Source organism: Schistocerca serialis, chromosome 11 (assembly GCF_023864345.2).
Source record: "Schistocerca serialis cubense isolate TAMUIC-IGC-003099 chromosome 11, iqSchSeri2.2, whole genome shotgun sequence".
In the NCBI taxonomy this organism is placed as follows: Eukaryota; Metazoa; Arthropoda; class Insecta; order Orthoptera; family Acrididae; genus Schistocerca; species Schistocerca serialis.
Genome location: NC_064648.1, coordinates 169,095,346 through 169,113,990, shown reverse-complemented (window position 1 = coordinate 169,113,990; position 18,645 = coordinate 169,095,346). Strand labels below are relative to the sequence as shown.

Sequence of the window (18,645 nt, the reverse complement as noted above, 5' to 3'; positions counted from 1 at the left end):
CAATAATAACCATTACATAATAATCGTAAAATTCTTTTACATAAAACCAATACAATTTCCTGCTTAACTTCGAATGTCATGGCCAGTAGCCTTGCACCAATGTGTTTCCTGATAAATAAATAAAGAACAAATGTAACCATTATGCACTAAACTTTACAACAAATATTCTGTTACCTAATGATTCGATAAGGTGTCATGCTGTCATCGTTCAATGTGTTTTGTGTGGAGAAAATGATGATCAGATGCTTAACTGAAATTACTGATAATCTAAATTTACTATATCTTTTAAACAAATAAAGTTACAGAGTTGATATATACAATGTTTGCCATTTTGATGATGCGTTTTTATATAAAATGTCAATCATTAAGATCAACCAAAGTGTACAGATTTTAGCATTCGTGTCTTTGCTACAAAACTTGTTAATTTCACTTTAGCAATAAATCCTAAACTACTATAGATACGATCAATATTCAAGTTTTATTGGGATCACCAAAAAATTTTTATGAAGGATGGCAGATTAAAATTACTGTGTTTTAATTCCCTGCATTACTACACAATTAAATAGTTTCCCTTTATAGCTGCGATCGTAGCTCCACCGTATTTAACACTGCTATGTCTCCTCGGCCAGTAACAGTTTCTACTGGGTTTCCCTATGATGTAGCTTCTCGTCTGTCTCACTCGCACATTACAGCGCGTAGGCCTCAATGGACAGCAGATGCCTGTGAGTTTCCCCATCTCGTGGTGAATCTGTGCCCTTTTTGACACCCAGTCCTGGATGATAGGATTTGTTTCACAATTCTTGTAGGCTGACTCTTTCGGATATATACTTACATGAGAGCACAATGCTCGTTAATTCACAATGGTTACTCCTTGGTGTTCTGCAGAAGCTGTTATTTCCAGCAATTTGAGACCAACAGTGTAGTTGTGGAGTAGCATATTTCTTCTCCTCTGTATGTGCAATATGTTAGTTTATTTACAACTGCCAGAGCCTGCACCATTCATCAATGCCCTGCAGGTCTTTCTGCAATTTTCTGCAGTGTTCTGTCACTGTTACCCTCTAACAGGCAACCACGTCATCTGGACACGGCCTCGTGGAGCTTCAGAATGTTGTTCACTGGCTTGTTTATTCGTATTGTAAACAGTAATGGTCCTGTCACACTCCTTTGAGGTACTTATGAAATTACGTTTGCATTTGTCAATTTTGTTCCATAGAGAGTGATACGTGGAGTTTTATCTGCAAGGAAGTCTCGAATCCCGTTAACAAATTGGGTCCGATACTCGGTAAGCTTGTATTGCCTTTACTAAACAACAGTGCAGAACTCTTATCAGATGCTTGTTACTGTTTCAGGTGGTTGCCCGTATTGTAGATTTCTGTGTTTATTTATGCACAGCACATCAAATTTATTTACATTGAATGCGAACTGTCAGTTCCTGCACCATTTGTCGATCATTTGCAGACCTTCTGGCAGTGCTACCTTCCTCCCGCCAACAGTATCTACTGTGAGCAGCTTTGAGAAACTTCTGGTGTTATACACAACTAGTAAACAGTGACTGCCTTGTGAGAATCCTTTTGTATACCCTCCAAATTACCATTACATCTGTCGGCTTTGTTCCTTTAGTGAGAATGGAAGCCTGCACCTCTGTGTACGATACAGAATTGCTCGGGTGAACAGAGCGAGCTTAGTTTCGCAAGATCTGTTTCGGTGTTCACAATGATTTTCAAGCTGTTGTGCTCCAGAAAGGTCATAATTTGTGAGTATAAAACATGCTGGCACAATTCTACGACAAATGTAAGTACACCAATACGTATGTCTGTTTTTCTCGACCGTAGTGCGTACTAATTATGGGCAGAATTGAGAACTTTCAGAATTCTAGTCTCGAGAACGAAAAGGAATCAAATACAGGTCAGAGAAATGCAAGTACAATCCAGCAGTTAGGGGCACCGTACGCTATGCCGCACGACTGGATTAACTCGTAAAATCGAGTGGTGTGGCACATTTGAAAACAATTGGACTCGCATGTGGGACAACGCTGGTTCAGATCCCCATCTGGATTTAGTCTTTCTATTGTTTCCGTAAATTTCTCACAGCCCATGTTAGATGATGCACCCGAGACGTACACTTGTGTAGCGGCATCACAGAATTGCTGACTTCTATTGACGTCTCCCAGTTACACAATACGTGCAGAATATTAATAGCACAAAAACTTGGAATGGAAAATTAAAGTTGCTTTCATTTGTGTGAAACATATCTGCGAGGTCAGTGTTCCTATTTGTTAAGTAATTGTTATTCTATCATGTACCTATTGCGGAATTGTGTTGTTACTGTACTAACTGGGCTCTGCTTTTGTTTTATATCGTGATACTTCTTGGAACAAGTATGTTTTTATCTAAATTTATGTTTATTCAGCATTTTTACAATGGGGGACACTGTTATTTTTGCAGCTGTTGTCCTGACAGTGACCATAACCACCAAGAGAAAGGCAGATTGATGACGATGAAAAGTCACGTGTAGTTGGGTTTGAGCCTGGTTCGGAAGAAGGGATTAAGGCAGGAACGTACAATTCCTGTTAATGAAGAGCCAGAGGCCTATCACCAGCCAAGAACTCTGTGATAATGGAGATTACTTGTTCTGACATCAACACTGTTTCAAGTTCTCTCCACGATTCTCGAACACTGAAAATTGAGGCTGCTGTGTAGGTAGTTCGGTAAGCCTTGTTTTGGTAGTCCTATTGTTGTCGTCTTCAGTCAGAAGACTCGTGTGGTGCAGCTTGTCTGTCCTGTGCAAGCCTCTTCATCTCTTTATACACACATCAACAAAAATGCCGTACCGTCCGGATATGCCTTCCAGTCTGTTGCTATTGTCACTGTTCCTGTACTGAATGGAAGGTCACCCCTGACGTACGTAAATACACGTGTGGGGGTAGAATGTCTCGTTCGACTGGTTTGCAGTATTTCATTTGAAAGTAAGGCACCAGAAGGTGTCCATTAAAGACATCTGTGGAAATATAGAGTGAACATCAGTCTGGCCACGAAGTACAGTCGTAACCAGTGTCACATTATGCACAGAAGGCTTGTGAACCAGGGAAGTTGCTCAACATGCACACCAGATTAAAAGTGACATGGTGCAGACACAAAATTATATCAGATCGAAAGGTAGTGTCGAGGACTTCGACGCGGGCCGTCCACATTCGACAGGCGCACGGACGACCGATATCTACAATTTTTGAATCGAAGGAACTGTGGGCCGAATCCTCCAGAACTGTACTTGTAGTCGGAAGAGACTGCAGGACGCCACGTGTCACCTTATCTGTTAGGAGACAATTGCACATTGTGAATCTCCGTTCTTCGTGACTGTGGCAAGAATCGTGTAGTACACTGCAACATTGTGGACTCCAATATGGTAACAGTATCATCTAGATTTGTGGTAACTCGAGTGCCCATCGTGCTGTTCTCGTGAACACTTCCCTTCGGCACGTTAGGATCACTGGAATGGAATGACGTGCTCGTTCCCCGGACACGAACGCGACCGAGCTCGTGTAGGGTCAGCTGTTTTTGGGCACTGACAACTACCGTGCAGTCTGCACGACTTGACGTGGAATTGTCATTGGAGAGTGAGTGAGTGTGGACTGGAGTGGACTCGATGATCTCGTCGGTGGTATCTCGTGACAGATTAGAGTCTACAGTGGAGCACCTTGTACTGACATTGCTCGGGAGTGCTGTGAAAAACTCCGCTGTCGGAAATGGATAACTTTGCCTCTCTCTCTCTCTCTCTCTCTCTCTCTCTCTCTCGACACATCACAAATGAGTACACACACATGCCTCAAAGCAAATTTTTGTTTTCCGTGCCATGGATTTTGAAATAAAAGGGCGACTCAAAACTTTTGTTGATGTGTAACTGCTGGGACCTACATTCATTTGAACCTGCTTCCTATAGTCAAGCCTTTATCTTCCTTTACTATTTTAACCCCCCCCCCCCCCCCCCAATCACCCCTCTCCCGTACGAAAATGATTGTTCTTTGATGTCTCAATATGTGTTGCATCAACTGATCCCTTCTTTTAGTGTAGTTATACCAGAAATTACGTTTAATAATTAATTTAGTACCTTAGCAGCTATACGATCTGGCTATATACTGTATTTACTCGAATCTAAGCCACACTTTTTTCCGGTTTTTGTAACCCAAAAAACCATCTGTGGCTTAGAATCAAGTGCAAAGTAAACGTAAGTTCTGAAAAATGTTAGTAGGTGCCGCCACAACTAACTTCTGCCGTCGAATATATGTAGGGCTACACAGGCATGCTTTACAGGCACAAAAATAAATACTGGCGCCAAAACCTCTGCGTCAGTAAATAAATTTTTTTAAAAAAGATGGAAAACGAGCTTTTTTCTCCGTCCAGAGTTTAGACCACTGCATTTTCATACATTATCCAACGAAGTAAATACAAATTCCATATTGTTCATCTTCGAATGTAGCAGCATTTCAATGTACTACGAAAATCCGACTGGCAAGACTGTTCGGGATGTTTGTCAGTATGGCGAACTCGACATTCTGAATTTTTTCCTACCTGTGAGAAGAGATGGTTGCTAATAGGAACTTTTATGAATTGTGAATCACATGCAGTAGGCCTATTCTCTTCACCATAAGAATAGTACGAATATAAACATTTTTCCATGTATTCTTTCGTGTTTGCTGCTATCTCATTTAAATCCTGTCCGTATAATAAACTACAAAACTAGAGTGAGACAACAGCAAACGCGGAAGAATATACATATTGTCATGTTTATATTCATATTATTTTTATGCCTAATAGTGAGCAGTCAGAAATGAAGCACGGCAATTGACTAGATTTTTAAATCTAAGATGACTCTAATTTCTGTGCAGAATGTGTAATGTACTAAAGAGGCATCTGCAAAGATTTTCAAATGGAGAAAAATTTTCACTAAAATCTAATTCAGAACGTGTTCTATCATACGCAGTCTATTATTTGGTTCTTGTTGATCATTATCAAAGAAAGCAGCAGTGTAAGTAACAACAAATAGCAGTTTCTTGCCATTGTTTTGCTAATGAGACGGTTCCTCTCTCTCTCTCTCTCTCTCTCTCTCTCTCTCTCTCTCTCTCTCTCTCTCTTATCTTTTTTTAAGCACACAAAAGCAAGCCATGCCGCGAGCAGCGACAGGCCGTAAACACGCACTATCAGAATGCGACAAACAACGCATGACACAGAACAGTAATGCATTTTCAGCTTAGTGACGTAAACACCTATAACAAAGAGAACGGCACTTATCAGATCAAAGCAAAATAAGCAATCAATTCAAATCAGACGAAGCACTTGAAAGTGGAAGGGTACCCGTATAAATACGGACGGAGTGCCTGACGCATAGCAATGGCTACCTGGTAAAGCTTAACTGCTAAGCTTAAAACTCGAACCAAACTACTGTAGCTGTATCATCATTCATTCGACCTAAATTGTGTCTCATATTATAATGGACCAACTTTGTTTCGATTTGGAGGTGCGGCCTAAAACTTTTCTCTCCCCTTGAATTTCGAGTCTCAGATTTCAGGTGGGGCTTAGATTCGGGAAACTTTTTTCCTTGATTTCGAGTCTCATTTCTCAGGTGCAGCTTAGATTCGAGTAAATATGGTAATCTTCAGTATTCTTATGTAGCATTGCATTCCAAAAGCTTCTGTGCTCTTCTTGTCTGAACCGCTTATTTTTCACATTTTACTTACTCTTAAGGGACAATCCTAGACACTTCCAGAAAAGATCTCCTAACACTTAATTTTATATGTTAAAAATACTTCTCTTTTCAAATGCACCCATCCTATATCCTCTTTACTTCAACCATCATCAGTTACTTTGTTGTCCTAATCTCTGGATCTCCTGACTTATTTCTGCAGCACACAGTTACCCTTAAAAAAACCTACTTTTATTGATATCCAACTTATAACATATTTCAAGGCATTATCCATTCCAGTGAACTACTGTTCTAAGTCTTTCATCATCTCTGACAGAATTACAGTGTCATTTCCAACTCTCAAAGTTTTTATTTCTCCTTCTTTTCCTTCACAGCTTCCCCAGTGTACAGTGTGTACAACATTGAGGATAACTACAACACTTTCTCAGTGCAGTCCAGTTGTAATGGTTGCATCACTCCTGTGTCATTCGGCTCTTACAACTGCAGCAGATCCTGTACAAGTCGTAGATAAGCTTTTGCTCTCTGTATTTCATCCCTGCTACTTTAGAATGTATTCCCATGCACATAAAATGAGCAGACTTCTCTCCAGCGTGTCTGTTTAGCTGACTGAATGCTCTCTTTTGTGTTTTCAGTGATGAGTGTGCCCTTTCTAACCTCCCACTTACTTTACGTAATGTAAAATTACAATTTACAGAAATTGTGATTGGCCATCAAACATCACAAGTATCTTCTGTTATTTTGTTTGCATCATATTCATATTTTCTCAATACCTGAAGGAAGAAAGTAAGAGAAAAACATTAAATTTTCCTTGACTTTTAAGTTAATTTGACATTTTTGAAAAATTATCTTTTGCTTATATGGTTGTTAATTAGCACCTGTTGTTGTTTGCACAGTTTCCCTAGTGCTTTAATCCAACTTGCAAAAACTATTTCAGGGTTTGGTGTACATCTGTGCACACAAATAAATGGAAATGTCACAGGCTATTTGTTTGTTTTCCACATTCTATTAATTATTTTTGCTGCTAATCACAATCATATGGTAGGTACAAGCTAGCCATACTATTATTATTGCCAAAACTTTTTACATCAAAATACTTCTGCCAAAAACATAAACAATACTGCTTCTTTCATATTCCACATTTTTTTCCATGTTTTGTATATGTTTCAGTGGTTAATAATAATAATAATAATAATAATAATAATAATAATAGAATTGTGCTCCATTGTCAGCTTGTAATTTTTTTTCTGTCATTGCAGACCATTTCTAATACCATTGTTTTCTAATCTGTCTTCTGTTTTACATTATTTAATCAAGGAAGTTTGTTTCTCATCTCACTGATAAATTATGTCTTCCTTGTTCACAAGGCGAGCCTCAGGTTGATAAAGTAGCGATGGGACATCTAGTGTTTATAGAATTTCAATTGTGTTTCTTTAGTTGTCTTTGTTTGATGTTCTTTTTATTGTTCCACAGGGATCCTGTAATTTTTGCAGCTTTATTCTTTATCTCTTTATCGTAATTGAAAGAAATGTCATAGCCCAGGTAGTTAGGATAACTTACCTTGATCGATTATTTTGTTTTCTGTCACTCTTGTTGATCACTCTTGTTTTTTCCTTAGAATGCCATTATTTTTCTCATTCTAAAGACATTTTGAAATCATAATTTTGACCAGTTTGGTTTAGTTTAAAAATATTATTTTGTAGTTCTTCTTCTGAAGTGGCTATTATGGTCTGGTTATCAGCACACAATAATGTTGTTAGGATTCTGTACCACAATCGGTGAAAACAGCACCCTTATACGGTAACGTCAATTTCTGTCCATCGCTCTACCCCTATGTCTGTCCATCCAACTGTCAAAAATTGTTTTTCTCAGGAATGGGTAGTCATATCAGGTCACTTCGCACTGCAGCAGATGTAAGCCTCTAAGTCAGTGCAGTCAAAAGAGACGGTCATTTGTGTTACATATGAACTCATTCATCTCCCATTGGACTAGAATCATGAAATTTGACAAGCAGCAAGTTTTCACAGTATAAACAAAGAAAAAAATCGCAAATTGGGTAACTTGTCATAATAGCACATAAAAGTTTCTTTTGCCATTAGGACTTACAATGGCATCGTCCACCCATCTAAAGCATAAAAGAAAAATTTTACTGCAGTGAAACATAAAATGTAAGTTGTAGTTGTGTTTTAGAAAGTAAATAAAACATTATTTTATTAAATCTTCTTTCTTTCTGTGTATATAAACTGAAGTCCCATGCTTACTTCTTTTTGTATGTCCGGGCTAATGTGAGGACTTAATGTAGAGATTTTGATAAATTCTTAGATTCCTAAGACTGATATCTTGCCAGTATCAATAGCGATAAAAGGCAAAAGTCATAGCTATGGTATAAATAACCTATCTGTATTTATAATAGTTTGTACTGAACTTTCCAACTTGCACTTGGCCAGTTTTTACATAATAGTCCTTGTCTAGTTTTATTCTTTTGTTAAATGTGGAAAATCCAGGATGGAATGTAACAATTGTTTTATTCCTTACTTGTTTTTTTGTTCTCATATTCTCTTTTTTGCAGGATTTATATCCCCCTGAATATCCATGAAAAATGTGGAAATTTTTTCATCTGGGAAAAATTCAGGGAATTTTTCATGGTTTTAGTTTTGCTTTATATTTTTGTAATTTTGATGGGTAAGAACTGATACTCTTAACAAAGAATTTTACTTCATCCCACTACTGCAGAATAATGCTGTGGCAATAAAACATAAACGAGAGAGTAACACCCAAATAAAACTTGAGTTGCAAAGAAAATGCACCATTTGTTGCAAAGAAAATGCACCATTTGTTGCAAAGAAAATGCACCATTTGTTGCAAAGAAAATGCACCATTTGTTGCAAAGAAAATGCACCATTTACAACAACAACAACAAAATACAACGCACACACAAGCATCTGCTGATGACAAAATGTGCGAAAGGCTTTGGGATGAAGACTGTGCAGTACTTTGTAACAACAAACTGCTTTTATCGAGTGTGACGCCACAACTGTTTACGTCTCTAGCAGGTCACGGGAAAATATTACAAATGGGGGTTTGAGAAGCTTTACTTTCAAAGTAAATTTACTTTTATGCAAGACAAATTATGTTATTTGTGAGAACTTGCAGTGAATTTCTTAAATCGTGGATTGTTTCACTCTCACTCAAAACTTACAAGTAACACTTGGAGGGCCAACTACATAGAAAAATTTGGGACTCGGAACACCGGCCATTTATGGCATTATTTGAAATTTTAGTGGCACATTCATGTTTGTTCTATCTTAAAGGTTAACACACACCAAAAAAGATAAATGTTACATGTTCTTGCACCACTAATGTGTATAAATTAATTTAAAGTATTAACTTTTCCTATTTGTGTGTTCGTGCTGCTAAACTGTGATGTCACTACTGGCTGGCTACATCACATGTCGTATGCTCTGAATATCTGCTGTTATCGGCTGGCAAGATCACATGATGTGAACAATTGGCTGTCAAAAGTGCATCGTGCTGTGCAATCTCGATTTCAGTGCTTCAAAAGCTACTATGCTATATTTGGTGGAATTTTTATTTTTTCGTAATACTTTTTATGCAGTGTACATGTTGCTGCATATCATAGATCTTTCCAAAATGCACTGTTTTTTGGTGTATTTCGTTTCCAGTAGTGCCAGGAAATTCTACACTGGTGTATAAAACCTTAACCATTCAAAGGATTGGGAAATTTTACAGCTTTAAGGGGAGTTGTATTTTCACTTAACATGGAAAAAGGTGTATTATTGTCACTCAGGAAAAGTGTATGTTTAGTTGGGAAATCCGGATTTAACACCCCCCCTCCCTACACACACACACACACACACACACACACACACACACACATACACACACCGCAACATTATTTCACTTATGTTAGTTATAATTTCATTATTACTTATTTTGTGTGTAATAATTAATGATGAAAAAAAAAACTCAAAATATGTGTAGTAATTTTTAATAAATATTATGTGAATGTAAATCCAGTTTATATTTGCATTTTATATTGATACATGTGAGAACATTATGTAAGTAATATTCAGGTCATAAATATAGGTATAAAAAAGTACATGGAGTTTTACTGGCTCATGTTGTATGATGTGTAAACAAAAAGTAATGGGAATTTTCGTTTTTTTAAAGAATCCTTATTTATTCATCATCATCATCATCTTCTACTACTTTTTCTCCTTCAAAGCAATTCCCCTCAGATATCACACACTCGCAGCAGCCCTTTTTCCAAACTTGGAAGCAGTTCTAGAATTCACTTTTTGTTGTGGTATTCAGCTCATTCAGTATTCTGTTTTTATTTCATCATTGATGGGAAAACAGTTTCCCGTCATGTTTCTCTTCAGCCTCGGGAATAGAAAGTAATCACAGGGGGCAGTGTCTGGCGAATACAGTGGCCGAAGCAGCATAACTGTTTTGTTTTGTGCCAAAAAATCGTGACCAAGTGTTGAGGTGTGAGCAGGAGCATTATCGTGATGCAATTCCCACGAGTGTTTGTGCCACAAATCTGGTCGTTTTCTTCAGGTTGCTGCACGCAAATGATGCAAAATTTCTAGGTAGTATTCCTCTGACCGTGCGATCATAAGGCAGGAATTCACAATGAGCTATCCCATTGTAATGAAAGGAAACGGTGAGAATAATCTTGACGTATGATTCAACTTGGTTTCGACATCGTACATATACATCAGTATTCGTCACTTGTTATAACCTTTTTTAGATGTTCTGGATTGTCGTTGACTTCATTCAGCAGTTCCTACGTGATATCGATATGACGTCATTTTTGGTTGAAATTCGACAGATTTCGGAACAAACATTGCATGTTTTGTGTCCAAAACATCTGAAAAAATTACTCAGAATGGGCTGAAGGACATGCTGACGTCGTCAGCATCCTCTCTGACGGTGATTCGGCAATTTTCCACAACCATTTTCTGTACTTCTTCCACGCTGTTGTCGGTAACTGGAGGGGTAGGAAGTCTAGTGCGGTAGTTATCTTCGACGTCTTCTCGACCCTCTGTGGAATGTTTATTCCACTTTTCGAGCAAAATTTGACGGAAATTCTTCGATCCGTCTTTTTCGAAAGAAAAAATTCACTGAGCTCTCAAAAACACTTACGACCTTTTCGACTGTAGACAGAAAACTAAATATTCGAAACAGCTGAAAATGCTAATGTGTACCGAACGTGTGTTTCGAGAAGATAAAAAATAATAAAAAATTGAATATATAATGCCTGAAAAATTAAAAAATTCCCATTACTCTCTGATCACACCTCGTATATTACGAGTAAATGTTTTTTTGTGTCTGGCAGTAAATATCGAGAGTTTGACCTCGCAGGTGAGGGCGGAGCTGGAGCTGGAGCGGCAGCGCGCCGTGCGGCAGCTGGAGGAGAAGCACGCCGAGGAGCTGCGCGCGCTGGAGGCGCGCCACAAGCAGCAGGTGTCCGAGGTGAAGCGCAAGCAGTGGGTGAGTCCCGGCGGCACTCCCTCCCCGTACGTCGGCACTGTGCCGGCTTCCATCCTTCTGCCGTAGTTCCGCAAGTGTGAGGGCGGCACCGTTGCGGTCGCTTCGTACTCGCCAATTCTTTCCGTCTTACTCGAGCGTGCCGTAGCTCGGGGCCGTGACGAGGCGAGGAAGGCGAGTGCACGACCTCCCCATCGTAAAGTGATGAGGTGAAAAGATAGACTGTCGGGATTGGGTGGTCACTGACGGCTGTGTATTGAGAGATTGTGGAGGATACGAGATGAAAATTAAGGGATCCGGTTTATTCAGTTGCAGGTTTGCTCCATCACAGGAATGCCTGATGTCTGGAAACAGTTTGATGATATAGTCCGCACTTGAGATTATATATACAAAACAAAAGCGTTGGTATGTTGATAGACATTAAAACACACACACACACACACAAATTTCCAGCTTTCGCAACCCAAGGTTGCTTCATCAGGAAAGACGAAAGGATGTGGGTTTTAGGGGAGAGGCTGTCTGTATATGTGCGGATGGAGGTGTGTGCGTGCGCGCCTGTGCATACCTGTCCCTTTTTCCCCCTAAGGTAAGTCGCGCGAGTGTATACCTGTCCCTTTCCCCCCCTAAGGTAAGTCTTTCCACTCCCGGAATTGGAATGAATCCTTACCCTCCCCCTTAAAACCCACATCCTTTCGTCTTTCCCTCTCCTTTCCTCTTTCCTGATGAAGCAACCTTGGGTTGCAAAAGATTGAAATTTGTGTGTGTGTTTGTGTTTGTTAATGTCTCTATCAACATACGAATGCTTTCGTTTGGTAAGTTACTGCATCTTTGTTTTTAGATATATTTTTCCCACGTGGAATGTCCCCCCCCCCTCCCCGCCCCTACAAGCACCATCAGGGAAATTGGGTCAGATTGTTCAAAAAAGAGTTGGCGAATGGACTCATAAATTATATAATTTTTTTATATTTTTTAAATGCATAAACATACAGTGTGTCCATAATGGAAGTTCCAGTTTCCAAACCCTGTGGAAAGAGAACCACTACTCAGAAAGACGGCAAATTTGAATGGCATATTATTGCCACAGGGGGCAATGTGGGGTGGGGGGGAAAGATAAATTTTGCCAATCAATGGCACTGTAAATGTGTCAACGTAAATGGGATCGGCTGCAAATGACAGCTGAGGTTTGAGTTGCACATTACACAGTCTGTACTGTTCGGCGTGCTTGGCCGTATAGGTTTCAGCAGTCGACAGTTGTGGGCCTGTAAGGTAAGCAGCCAACTACAGCAAGATTGTACCACATCAGAGGCGAAAAATCGGTTTTTAATAATTAACTGTCCTGAGGCCAAAAAACACACAAAAAGTAACAGACGTCAGTTTTTAATTGTCCTGGAACAAAACTTGCACAAAAAGCTAAATGACATCGGATTTTAATTGTCGTATGGCCAAGAACTGCACAATAAGCAATGTGGCATTTCTTTTGTAATTGGCGTGAGGCTTTTTCAGTACAAAGTCCACTGTTTTCTGCCACAAGTTGAAATTGAGAAACAATGTGTTCAACAACACAGTGGAGTTCTCAGGGGTCACGTTCGGAATGTGTTGCGTAATGTGTCCCTTCAGTTCAGTGACGTTTTGTAATTTGGTACAGGGATTAGAACCCGCAGGACTCGTCTCCACGAAGCAATACGGCCCTGCGATAAACGGTGCCGTTAATCCGCACATCACAGCCACCTTTACAGAATGAAGTGGTACTGGTCTATGTGCGTGTGGATTTCCTGTTGCCCATATTCTGCAATTATCTCTATTGGCAGGTCCTCTGAGACGGAAATGGACTTCACCTGACCACAGAGTGTTCCGTGCGAACGAGAAACTCCGGAGTGGACGTTTGTCTCGCTGGCAGGTCGGCAGGAAGCAACTCCTGAACACGGACGATTTTCTGTGTGTAGCGACGCAGTACGTTTAGTTAGGCTCTGTGCTCGCAGGCAAGTCTGACATTTGAGCAATTCCCTGTACGCTGCTTGTGTGCACATTACCACTCGACCTCTCCTGCAGTGCTGTGGCCACATCTTAGACAGATGTCAGATCAACTCCTTCCCTCCCTCAGCCACATTGCACTTCAAAAGACCCTGTGTTTTCAAACTTCGTAATCTGACCCGTAGCAGACATTGGGCCAATGTCTTTCTTCATACTCTTGAGTGTCCAGAACTTCTGCAGGGCTACTGGCACACAGTTGCCGATCTTGTAAAAGAATTTTACTGCGTCAATAATACGCTGTTCAAATTTGACATCATTCTGAGATTCTGACCAGTGGTTCCCCTTTTAATGTTTCGGAACTGGAAATTTAATTATGGATACCTGGTAAACGCACAACTACGTAGGCTGGAACTTAAATAGTGGCAACACTGCTGTGGAGACACTATGCAATCGAATCTACTATTGTCGCTGGTAGCACACGTTGTTGACATACGTACCTTACCTCCGTCCCACATCACCGGAACACGTGTGATCGAAGGAAACACAGTCACTTGCGAGTGAGTGGTCTTTCGTAATGGTGTCGCTATGTTTTCGAAATAGGAACGACGGAGTTGGATTGAGAATCAATGTGCCAGAGGTCGTACAGCACGACAGTTGTCATCGAGGTCTTCGAGAAGTGGGCGGGGAATCGGCATTGCCGTACAGAATAGTCTCACTTTGGGTAAAAGCCTTCGATGAAGCTTGGCAAACTGTGGCAGACGTGCATCGGGCGAGTCGTCCTAGCGTCTCTGAAGAAGTAGTGCACGCTGTTGCCGCATTAGCGGACAGTGATTGACACTGTAAGATTCGTGAGCTCGCCCACAAAACCGGATTAGCACGTACGACTGTGCTTCACATCCTGAAGGAACGCCAGGGCATGCGAAAAATTGCGTCACTATGGGTTCCGCACGAATTGACGGAAATGCAGAAATGGATGCATTACGATGCTGCTCAGACGCACTTGGAGCGCTACGAGCATGAAGGAGAGGCTTTCTTACGCCGTATTGTAACACTGGATGAGACACGGGCCACATTGTACGAGCCAAAACTGAAACGCCAGTCCAACGAATGGCGTAATTATGGGTTGCTGCGAAAGTCGAAAGTGCGTCAGAGCCCCAGTATGGTGAAAGTTACGGTGGTTCTCGTGTACGACTGTGACGGTGTTATCCTAACGCACTACGTTCCTCCACAGCAGACCATAAGTGTACAGTATTACTGTTCGTTTTTGGAGCATCACCTGCGACCAGCTTCGGGAAAGAAGCGGTGACACTTTCTGCGCAACCCACCCGTCATTTTGCGCAACAATGCGCGGGCGAGTACAGTGCGAGCTGTGGTTTCTCTGTTCAGTTGATGGGACTGAGCATTCGCTTCAGAACTCTTCGGAACTGTTCCAGAGATTCGACAGGTAGTAGACCGTTTTACTTGCAACAGGTTCTACACAACGCTGGTGACTACTTGGAAGCACAGTAACAGGTGCAAACGTGTAACTGTTTTGTATTGTTTGTGAATAAATAGTTGCCACTATTTAAGTTCCAACCCTCCTATATAGATGAGTGAATGCATCTGCGAGCACGCATGATCAATACATATGGTATATACTGAGTGATCAAAAAGTCAGTATAAATGTGAAAACTGAATAAATCACAGAATAATGTAGATAGAGAGGTACAAATTGACACACATGCTTGGAGTGACATGGGGTTTTATTAGAAACAAAAAAAAAATTTTTTAAATACAAAAGTTCAAAAAATGTCCGACAGATGGCGCTTCATCTTATCAGAATAACAATAATTAGCATAACAAAGTAAGACAAAGCAAAGATGATGTTCTTTACACGAAATGCTCAATATGTCCACCATCATTCCTCAACAATACCTGTAGTCGAGGAATAATGTTGTGAACAGCACTGTAAAGCATGTCCGGAGTTATAGTGAGGCATTGGCGTCGGATGTTGTCTTCCAGCATCCCTAGAGATGTCGGTCGATCACGATACACTTGCGACTTCAGGTAACCCCAAAGCCAATAATCGCTCGGGCTGAGGTCTGGGGACCAGGGAGGCCAAGCATGACGAAAGTGACGGCTGAGCACACGATCACCACCAAACGACACGCGCAAGAGATCTTTCACGCGTCTAGCAATATGGGGTGGAGCGCCATCCTGCGTAAACATTGTACGTTCCAGCAGGTGTTTATCAGCCAGGCTGGGGATGATGCGATTCCGTAACATATCGGCGTACCTCTCACCTGTCACGGTAGCAGTTACAAAACCAGAATCGCGCATTTCCTCGAAGAAAAAAGGTCCGATAACGGTAGATGTGGTAAATCCAACCCATACCGTGACTTCCTCGTCGTGCAGTGGAGTTTCCACGACAGTTCTAGGATTTTCAGGTAGCCCAAATTCTGCAGTTGTGGGCGTTGACAGACCCTCGGAGCATGAAATGAGCTTCGTCGATCCACAACACGTTACTCAACCGATCGTCATCTTCCGTCATCTTTTGAAACGCCCACACCGCAAATGCCCTCCGCTTCACTAAATCGCCAGGTATCAGAATGATGCCGATGGATTTTGTACGGATAGCATCGGAGGGTACGCCTCGGTGCCAACCGAACAGTAGTGTACGGAATGCCGGTGTGACGTGCGACTGCACGAGCGCTGACTTCCCCGTGCACAGACGAACCCGCTACAGCCTCCATTTCTTCTTGAACTGTCTCAGCAGCATAACGCCATGTGCTCGGTCAGCCACTACGGGGTCTATCGTCTAAACAACCCGTGGCTTCGAACTTCGAAATCATTCTCGCCACAGCTGCATTTGTCAACGGACCTTCACCCGTTCGAATCCCCTTCCTGTGGCGATAGGATTGGAACGCTGAACTTAGCACATTCCCCATTCTGATAATACAGCTTCACTAAAAGTGCCTTTTCAGGTAACATCAACATGCTGCGGCTGCTGGCGCATCTGATTCTCTCTCTCTCATTACAGCTCCTTTTATACACGATTGTCATGCGCAGTCACTGACGTTTTGCTGTCCAGTGCCATCTGTCGGACATTTTGTGAACTTTTTTTTAAAAACCCATGTCATTCCAAGCATGTGTGTCAATTTTTACCTCTCTATCTACATTATTCCATGATTTATTAAGTTTTCAAATTTATACTGACTTGAAACTTCAAAGGCAAAGGTCTCGAGTTCGAGTCTCGGTCGGGCACACAGTTTTAATCTGCCAGGAAGTTTCATATCAGCGCACACTCCGCTGCAGAGTGAAAGTCTCATTCTTTATACTGACTTTTTGATCGCCCAGTATCAAATTATACTGGTAGATGAGAAAGTGCTCCCCCCCCCCCCCCCCCCCACTCTCTCTCTCTCTCTCTCTCTCTCTCTCTCTCTCTCTCACACACACACACACACACACACACACACACACACACACACACACACACACACACACACACACACACACAAAGAAAGAGAGAGAGAGAGAAGTCAATATGCGTACTTGCTCTCCTTTGTATGCTGGCATAGTCCACTTGCCCTGGACAGCAGACTCGAGTGACGGGTCTTCTGTTAAACAGACAGCTACGGAGACTGGCAAGCCGACTGCTAGTGTGTACGGAGACTGTGTGTTTAAAGTTGATGTTGGAGGATCCACTGGTGGGTTTAAGATGAATTTAGAGACCTCATCTCATTTATTATCTCTAGTTTGGAAACATATGCTCTGACACAAACAGGACACCACTCAATAATTAATAATCTTTCCATATACTTAAGAAATCCTGGGTTCTTCTGTAATGACAAACATACAGACGAATTCATATTACAGCCATTATTTTTATTTCGAGATTTCTTAAATGTCGGTTGCAAATTAACTTTGTAATATAAATTATAATGTTAAGGAGACTAATAAACAGATGCCGGAAGTACTGAGGTACTGAATCCAGAATTTGATTTTGGTGTGCAGTCACTGTTACAAAAGTTGACAGCTTGCTCAAAATGGTGGTAATGGTTAAAAATACACAAAAGTTCGAACAGCTTCTGTTTTCTTCCCCGTGGAGGTGCAGTAATACGGTGACTACAGTTTTCAGATAATTTGAACTGAGGCAGAATGTGAAACCTATCTCAGCAGAAGACACAATTAGCTCCTGCTCCACGGCAGGTAGTCCCCGGTGCCGGCTCGCCGCCACGTTTGGTGTCTGCTCTTTTTTTGGCCTCGTAGGCTAATTAGAGACCGTAAAAGTCCAGAGTACAGCCACCCCTGCCCCATTCTGTTTGCTTCCGTCCGGACTGACAACCGGCTCGTGAAGCGGCCGACAAAATTATGCTTTGCTCTCGGCACGTGCTGCCTCAGATGTAGTCACAGTTTGGTTGTTCCTCACTTTGAGCCTTCGTACAGATGTCCATTTTCTCTCGGGGTACTCGTCTCTGCCGAACACCGACAGCACCAGCTGTACGGTAAGAAATCGACCGAAACCTTTCCCTTTGTGACCTCTATCACAATCTCGTGGGTCTGTCTAGGATCCATTAGTGCATCCTCTTCCGAGCACCGAAGTACCGTACTAGGGTTAATTTGGCTTCAACAATTTACTGTGAAACCTCCTTTTTACACTTTTCAGCGGACTGACCCCCAAAAAAGTGTAAAATACCGGAAAGTGTAGGAAATGCAGCAAGCGAAATGAAGAAACTACTCTTACTGTAATTCTTTTTTATGTTGTTCAAAATATGAGATTAAAACAATTTAAAGTCTGCTATTTTAAAAAAACCTGAATCACGGAAGCCAAACAATCACATTACTATGAAGTCATTTTACCTGTAATTCCTTAGACATAGGGAGCACAGCAGTGAGAATGCTCCAGTATTTTGTCCACTGTGTGTGTGTGTGTGTGTGTGTGTGTGTGTCTTGGGGGGGGGGGGGGGGCGTTACCAACTTCAGACAATCAAGTAAGTGGAGAGCATATTCTCATGTTTTCCACTGAGAAAGTGTACTATATTTGTAAAACTAAATTGCTCCACATCACAGCAATAGACATTTTTGTGATTTTGTCTATTTTTCCTTGTACTTACAGAATCTGAATATCAATGGCAAGACATTAAATGGAAATAAATTACAATTAGATACGAAAATGTCTCATTGTTAAAGGAAAAAGTTTATATTAATAATACTGTTAAATATAGGAAAAGATTTTGCTTTCTGTTTCATTATTCACATTTTTATGCAGTTACCAATTGAAAGTAAAAATGTGCTACTCTTATTCAAAGTTATGATTCAGTATTTTTTTTTTTTCACAATAAAGGATGACAGCCAAAAACAGTTGCAGGATAGATTTTTTTTTTTTTTTATTAAAATTCTTAACGAAGGTTTCGGTACATATAAATATACCTTCATCAGAAGTAAAACTTCCTGAACAGAAAGACACATTCATTAGAAAAGCCATAT

The 18,645-nt window shown here is 40.9% G+C and overlaps 1 protein-coding gene across 1 annotated transcript in view; it reads left to right on the top strand.

Annotated features, from left to right (window-relative positions):
* LOC126427254 (zinc finger MYND domain-containing protein 11-like) overlaps positions 1 to 18,645 on the top strand; it is a gene marked incomplete in the record, with an annotated part of 213,101 nt that overhangs the window by 183,782 nt on the left and 10,674 nt on the right. Inside the window, 1 exon segment of the mRNA XM_050089512.1 lies at positions 11,083 to 11,211. Within this exon segment, the coding sequence (XP_049945469.1) occupies positions 11,083 to 11,211 (129 nt within the window).